Below are 7,503 nucleotides of genomic sequence, written 5' to 3'. Positions count from 1 at the left end.
TGGACCTCACAACATTCTGTGAACACAGGAAGGGTTCAATAAATATTTGTAAAAGATTCCTTGGAGTTTGGCTTAAAAAGATTTAAGATCTAAAACTGAGGAAGGCAGATCTTTGAGGTAAGGCAAACATAGCCTGCCGATATGGCAGGAAGTAGAAATGGGCAGACCAAGTAGAGAAGGAAAACAGTTCATCTTTCTGGGACACTAATAAGGAGTAACAGTTTCCCTTCAATTCTTTAAAAAATAGGATGTAGGAGTCCAAATTTCCATCAAATCTATAGACCGATTTTCTTTGCATCAATTGACTTCTGGTGGAGTGCGGTGGCTCATGCCTACAATCCCAGCACTTTGGGAGGCTGAGGTGGGTGGATCACCTGAGATCAGGAGTTCGAGACCGGCTGGCCAACATGGTGAAATCCCCATCTCTACTAAAAATACAAAAATTAGCTGGGCTTGGTAGTGCGTGCCTGTAATCCCAGCTACCTGGGAGGCTAAGGCAGGAGAATCACTTAAACCCAGGAGGCCAAGTTTGCGGTGAGCCAAGATCATGCCATTGTACTCTAGCCTGGGTGACACGAGTGAAACTCAGTCTCAAAAAAAAACAAAAACAAAAACAAAAAAACAAACAAACAAAAAAGACGTCTTTGTTGTTGCTAAAATGCAGATTCTGGGCTTACGAAGAAACTAATACTCTAGCAGGAATGCTTGAAATAAAAATACCTACCACTAACTGAAACCGAAATATCAGGTTGACCATTTTGTGTTGCTGTAAGAGAATGCCACAGACTGAGTATTTTATAAAGCATAGCAGTCTATTTCATGGTTCTGGAGGACAAGAAGTCTAATATCAAGATCCTGGCATTTGGTGAGTCTTTTTGCTGTATCATCTCTTGGTAGAGGCAAGTGGGTGAGGGCAAGAGGTTGAACTTGCCTCAACCTCAAGCCCTTTTATAATCAGTATTAATCCATTCATAAAGTTGGAACCCCCATGGCCAGCCAGCCATTAGGCTTCACTTCTCAATATGGTTGCATTATGGATTCAGTTTCCAACACATGCTTTTTGGAGGACACATTCAAACCACAGCACAGATACTTTATATTAGCTTTATAAAGACTCCCCCAAGAAAACAGTGCCGTATACAAGATGAGGAACTGGAGCCCAGACAGGTGAAGCCCCACTGCGTGTAACACAGGAAGTAAAAATTACTTTGCTTTACACAGCAAAGTAAAAATTCACACCCAGGACTCCCTGGGCTTTTCACCACACATATTGCCTTCTCATTGGATATCACCTGACAGAATGAGACTCAGGTGATTACAGGGATTCACCAGGAAAAAGGGGAAAGTTGGCATGACCAGAACTAGAACACTGGCCAGTGAATGCAGTTCTGGGTGGACCACGGCATTGGAAGCCCAAGAATAGCTTGAATGTGGTTTAAAAAAAAAAAAAGAAAAAGGCACAAAATGCACAAATGACATACAAATTATGTTCAAACACAGCTTTTATTTTACTTCAAAGTTTACCTCAGCTCAGCTTGAGAAGGTGAGGGGAATGAAGCAGATGCTGTTAAAGGGCCATGGGAGAGAAAAGGTATCTGTGGGAAGAGAATAATCTCTTTTGACTCCATGTGCTGCCTCACAGACACACTGGAGCAGGGATTGGGCCCCCAAGACCTCAGGTAGCCCTGTGCCTATGGCTTTGCTGGGTGCAGCCTACATGGCTGCTCGAATGGGTTATAGGCTGGTGCCTGAAGCTTTCCCAAGGGGGCGTTGCATGCTGCCACTGACTCCACAGTTCTGGGGTCCTGGTGGTGGTCAGGTCCTGCTCCCACCGCTCCACAACGCACTCTCCTGTGGCCTGGATCCACTAGACACTAGACATTTCCCTGGTGGGGGCTCTCTGCGGCAGCTGCACCTCACCATTTCCACTTGGCATTACTCTAGTGGAGGCTCTCTGTGGGCTGGGCATGCTAGCTCGGTTCTCTTTTCCTCTTCTTATAAAGCCACCAGTCCCATTCCTGTGATAACCCATTAATCCATTAACCCATGAATGAAGGTAGAGCCTTATCATCCAATGACATCTCAAAGGCTCCACCTTTCAGTATTGCCACATTAGGGATTAAGTCTCAACATGAGTGTTGGAAGGAACATTCAAACCAAAGCAGTATGAAAACAATATTCAACTCCAAGGTATATGGTCAAGATTACAGGTGGTAAGCAATAGGCTCAATTTGCCGGAGATGTGCTGTGGAATTATCTGTCTGTATTTCTAACTATGACTTTAGCTTCCTCAACACCATTTCACTGCAGAATATGAAAAAATAAATTGAGATCCAGGTTCTTTTTTTCTTTGAATTTTTATTTTTTGAGACAGAGTCTCACCCTGTCACTCAGGCCAGAATGCAGTGGCACAATCTCAGTGCACAGCAACCTCTGCCTCCTGGGATGACGTCATTCTCCTGCCTCAGCCTCCTGAGTAGCTGGGACTACAGGTGCCTGCCACCATGCCCGGCTAATTTTTTGTATTTTTCAGTGGAGACAGGGTTTCACCATGTTGGTTTCGATCTCCTGACCTCGTGATCTGCCTGTCTCGGCCTCCCAAAGTGCTGGGATTATAGGTGTGAGCCGCCGTGCTCTGCTCAGTTTCTTATTTTTAATAGAAAAGTAAGAGAACAGGGAAGGCACACAGGTCAGTGTGAGGAAGGGGGTCATGGTAGACATGGAGGTGGAATGTTTGTCTGCCTCCTCATATTATGCTAACAGGGACACAGACAGATTCAGAGGCCCTTGCAAAAAGCAAAGCCAGAGTCCCTTAAGACACAAAGGGGAGGCGTGAAGAAATCCTGCATCTCAGTCGCACATGAAGCAGCTGTCTCAGGCTACAGAAGAAAACAGTCATGAACAAATTCAGGTCAGTCACAGTAAGTGATGACACTCTGAACAGCCCACCACACACTCAAAAATTCCAAATCAAAAAATCCCCACAACCCAGTCCTGTCCCATCTGCCCCACCCTCCACCCACTTCAGACCCCCAGAATCTCACCTTTACAAGCTGTGAGAGAATCATCAGATCCCTGGGAACTGTCGCTACCTGGGGTAGAACAAAAACAAGACCTGGTTAGAGCCCACAGGAGATGTGGTGCAGGAGGAATTGTGGGGTGGGCGAGCTCCTCCACACTCCCGCCCCCATCACTTACACACAGCCTGAGAGTAGCTCCATCCTTTTCTACCTGTTAGAAGAAAATGTCCTGTGAGGGGCCAGGGAGGAGGCAGGGCCATAAGGTCCTAGAGGAACCTCCTAGTCTTGGATCCCAGAGAAGTATCCAGAACTGTGACTGCAGACCCAGGGCAAGATCAGGAAACATGAAGAAAGCAATTGTGGGTCCTGGACCAACTGCCCTCCTGAGGTCTGTCCTCAGCAGGGACCTTCCCCTGTGACCTGTGACTGCTGGGCTCAGATCCCCATCACCACAATCATCAAAGTGATAAATCTGTCCTTCATTGTCACAGGTACCACAGGCGTGGTGGATCACGCCTGTAATCCCAGCACTTTGTGAGGCTGAGGCAGGTGGATCGCGAGGTCAGGAGTTCGACACCAGCCTGGCCAACACAGTGAAACCCCATCTCTACTAAAAGTACAAAAAAAAATTAGCCGGGTGTGGTGGCACGCACATGTAGTCCCAGCTACTCGGGAGGCTGAGGCAGGAGAATCGCTTGAACCTGGGAGGCAGAGGTTACAGTGAACTGAAACCACGCCATTGCACTCCAGCCTGGGTGACAGAGCCAAGATTCCATCTCAAAAAAGAGTAGGTGTTGGCACACAGGGCCCGGGCTGGGTCGGCCCGTGTGTGTGGATGGTGCTTCCCAGTAACAAGGCAGGACACACTTCTACCTAGGGCTTGAAACCCCCAGTGGGACAAGAAAACTCAGACTCTACCCCTCTCCCTTCCCCACCTGAGCTCTTCCTCCTCCACATCACAGCAGCAACCACAGCTCCAGTGACCACAATTCCAAGAACCAGGCTAGCAATGATGCCCACGATGGGGATGGTGGACTGGGAAGACGGCTCTGGGAAAACAGGGGAACGTAAGGGGCCCTGACCCCCAGGCCTCAGCCCTGACCCTGCAAAAGGGCTTCAGAAGGGCTCCTGCTTTCCCTAAGAGACATGACCTCCCATTCCCTTCCTTACCCCATCTCAGGGTGAGGGGCTCAGGTAGCCCCTCATGCTGCACATGGCATGTGTATCTCTGCTCCTCTCCAGAAGGTACCACCACAGCTGCCCACTTCTGGAAAGTTCCATCCCCTGCAGGCCTGGTCTCCACAAGCTCCGTGTCCTGGGTCTGGTCCTCCCCATCCCGCTGCCAGGTCACTGTGATCTCCGCAGGGTAGAAGCCCAGGGCCCAGCACCTCAGGGTGGCCTCATGATCAGAGACGGGGTGGTGGGTCACGTGTGTCTTTGGGGGTTCTGAGGGGAAGAGTCAGAAAATTCACTGTGTATCTCTCATGGGACACTCCAGCAGCACCCATGTGACCATCCTGAGAAGGAAGAGGACAATTATAGTAGGAGATGAGGACAAAACCTTGACACCAGCCTGAACTTAGGGATCTGGGATAGCCTCTTATTCCTTGGAAAGTTCTAGAATCGGGGTGAGATAGCCCAGGACAGAAGGTGAAAAGGGATTTTTGGTCCTGGCCTGTGCGGATGCTGAGTGACTGAGAAAAGCTGGAGTCAGACCTCCAAAAACTCTTGGTGTGGGGCTGAGAACCAGGCACGAGAGAAACTCCCCCATGATTCCTAACACTGAGAGTCAAAGAGAACTGCTCATCAGTTCATTTGAAGAATGGACTCTCCAGCGGGACTAGATTCCTTAATTGTCCCTGAGAGAAGGCTGGTCATTTAAGAGAGTCACTCTCTGGTACAGGATCTCCTGTACCTGGGGTGACAGCCCCCTCTCCTGATCCAAGGGAGGAGGGGTATTCTGGCTTCCATCCCTGCGTCTTCTACTGTTTGAGGTCTATCAGCTGTGGGCACAGTCCTAGCCCAAGAAGGAGATGGGAGAGTAGCCCTGCGGACCCTCTTACCCGAGCGCTGCAGCGTCTCCTTCCCATTCTCCAGGTATCTGCGGAGCCACTGCACGCATGTGTCTTCCAGGTAGGCTCTCTGGTGCTCCGCCTCAGAACCATCATTTGACTTTTGCTCAGAGATTTGAGCCGCCGTGTCCACCGCGGACCAGGAGCGCAGGTCCTCATTCAGGGTGAGATAATCCTTGCCGTCGTAGGCGAACTGTTCATACCCGCGGAGGAAGCGCCCGTCCGGCCCCAGGTCGCAGCCATGCATCCACTGGAGGGTATGAGACCCTGGCCCCGCCCCCGCGGTCAGCCCCGCCCACCTAGCCCCGCCCCTGTCGCCGCCAACCCGCAGGGATTTTGGCCTAAACTGAAAATGAAACCGGGTAAAGGAGCCTGGGACTCTGCCGGGTCGAGGGTCTGGGCGGGTTCCGCAGCCTGGGGGTGAATCTCGAACCCGGAGACTCGAGGGGACCCGCGTTGTCCGTGAGGGATGGGGAGGGGTCGTGACCTGCGCCCCGGGCCGGGGTCACTCACCGGCCTCGCTCTGGTTGTAGTAGCCGCGCAGGGTCTTCAGGTTCACTCGGAAAGTCTGTGCGGTGTCCTTGGCGCTCCGTGTCTCCTGGTCCCAATACTCCGGCCCCTCCTGCTCCACCCACGGCGCCCGCGGCTGCATCCTCGGACTCGCGGCATCGCTGTCGTACCGCACGAACTGGGTGTCGTCCACGTAGCCCACGGAGATGAAGCGGGGCTCCCCGCGGCCGGGCCGGGACACGGAAGTGTGGAAATACTTCAAGGAGTGGGAGCCTGGGGGCGAGGAGGGGCTGAGACCGGTCCGGCCCTACTCCGGGCGCGGCTCCCCGAGTCCTGCGCCCCCGCCGGTCCGGCCCCTCTCTCCTCCGGGTAGAGGCCGCTTCCATCCCGACCCCGCACTCACCCGCCCAGGTCTTGGTAAGGGCCGAGAGCAGGAGAAGTAGGGTTCGTAGTGCCATGACGCCATTCTCTGAGTCGGTAGCGCCTCCTGAATCCGGGTGGGTGCGTGCGGACTTTATATCCGGGAGTCGTGGCGACGCTGATTGGCTTCTCCAGAAACCCGACACCCATTGGGAATGAGAACTGAGTCTGCGTCATGAGTATCCAGGAAGAAGGACACGACCAGGTTAACAGAGGAAATGAAAGTGGTGTGGAATGCCCAACGCTGCGCCTCCCAGGTCTCCACACTCTGCCTTTGGGGCCTGAGACCCTGACAGCCACGCCCGGGGACCTGGAACATTGTTCTGCGCTCTCACCTCCTGACCCGAGCGCTCTTTGTTACACTATCCCCCTGAGTCCTGGCCCAGGGACTGTGTAAACTGTGTAAATCAGTGTTTTTTTCGTGTGTGTTTTTTGGAGCTGGGTGTGTGTGTGTGTATATGTGTGTGTGTGTGTGTGTGTCTGTGTGTGTTGGGGGGTGGGGTGTCTCGCTCCGTTGATCAGGCTGGTCTCGAACTTCTGGACTAAAGCGATCCTCCCATCTCGGCCTCTCAAAGTGCTAGGATTACCGGCATAGGATTACCGGCATGAGCCACCCTGCCCGGACTTTTTTTTTTTTTTTTTTTTTTTTTTCCTGAGACAGTCTCACTTTGTCGCCCAGGCTGGAGTGCAGTGGCACGATCTCGGCTCACTGCAACCTCCGCCTCCCGGGTTCACACCATTGTCCTGCCTCAGCCTCCCAAGTAGCTGGGACTACAGGCGCCCACCACCACGCCCGGCTAATTTTTTGTATTTTTAGTAGAGACGGGGTTTCACCGTGTTAGCCAGGATGGTCTCGATCTCTTGACCTCGTGATCCGCCCCCCTCAGCTTCCCAAAGTGCTGGGATTACAGGCGTCAGTCACTGCGACCCGCCTACCCGGCGATTTTTTTTTTTGTATTTTGTAGAGTCGGGTTTTCGCCATGTTGCCAAGGCTAGTCTCAAACTTCTGGGTTCAAGCGATTCGTCCACGTCGGCCTCCCAAGGTACTGTGTTTACAGGCGTGAGCCTGTATTGTTAAATATTGTATTGTTTTAAATCCCAAAGTGTTGGAAAGTGTTGGAATTACAGGCGTGAGCCACCGCCCCCAGCAATTAGCCCGCCGTAAAAACTTTTAGGTTTCAGTATCTCTGTGCACGCTTAGAAATTAGTGAGGACCCAGCTGGGCGCGGTGGCTCACGCCTGTACTCCCAGCACTTTGGGAGGCCAAGGCGGGCTGATCACCTGAGGTTGGGAGTTCGAGACCAGCCTGACCAATATGGAGAAACCCCATCTCTACTAAAAATCCAAAAAATTAGCCGGGCGTGGTGGCGGCGCATGACTGTAATCCTGGCTATTTGGGAGGTAGAGGCCTGGCTATTTGGGAGGTAGAGGCAGAAGAATCGCTTGAACCCAGGAGGCGGAGGTTGCGGTGAGTCAAGATC

At 52.1% G+C, this 7,503-nt stretch overlaps 1 protein-coding gene across 1 annotated transcript; it reads right to left on the bottom strand.

The window, feature by feature from the left end:
• Positions 1-1,486: 1,486 nt before the first annotated feature.
• On the bottom strand, positions 1,487-6,212 carry LOC105553110 (patr class I histocompatibility antigen, alpha chain E). The gene is given in 10 exon segments (XM_011999064.1): positions 1,487-2,818; positions 2,820-2,879; positions 3,045-3,064; positions 3,067-3,092; positions 3,199-3,231; positions 3,956-4,069; positions 4,191-4,466; positions 5,084-5,359; positions 5,606-5,875; positions 6,006-6,212. Coding segments are annotated over 10 exon segments (1,197 nt in total). The 5' UTR covers positions 6,061-6,212; the 3' UTR covers positions 1,487-2,751.
• Between the last annotated feature and the right edge of the window lie 1,291 nt (positions 6,213-7,503).

Source organism: Mandrillus leucophaeus, unplaced genomic scaffold (assembly GCF_000951045.1).
Source record: "Mandrillus leucophaeus isolate KB7577 unplaced genomic scaffold, Mleu.le_1.0 Scaffold581, whole genome shotgun sequence".
NCBI classification, from domain to species: domain Eukaryota; kingdom Metazoa; phylum Chordata; class Mammalia; order Primates; family Cercopithecidae; genus Mandrillus; species Mandrillus leucophaeus.
Note: the sequence above shows the minus strand (reverse complement) of the source record. Positions and strands in the feature narration are given on the sequence as shown.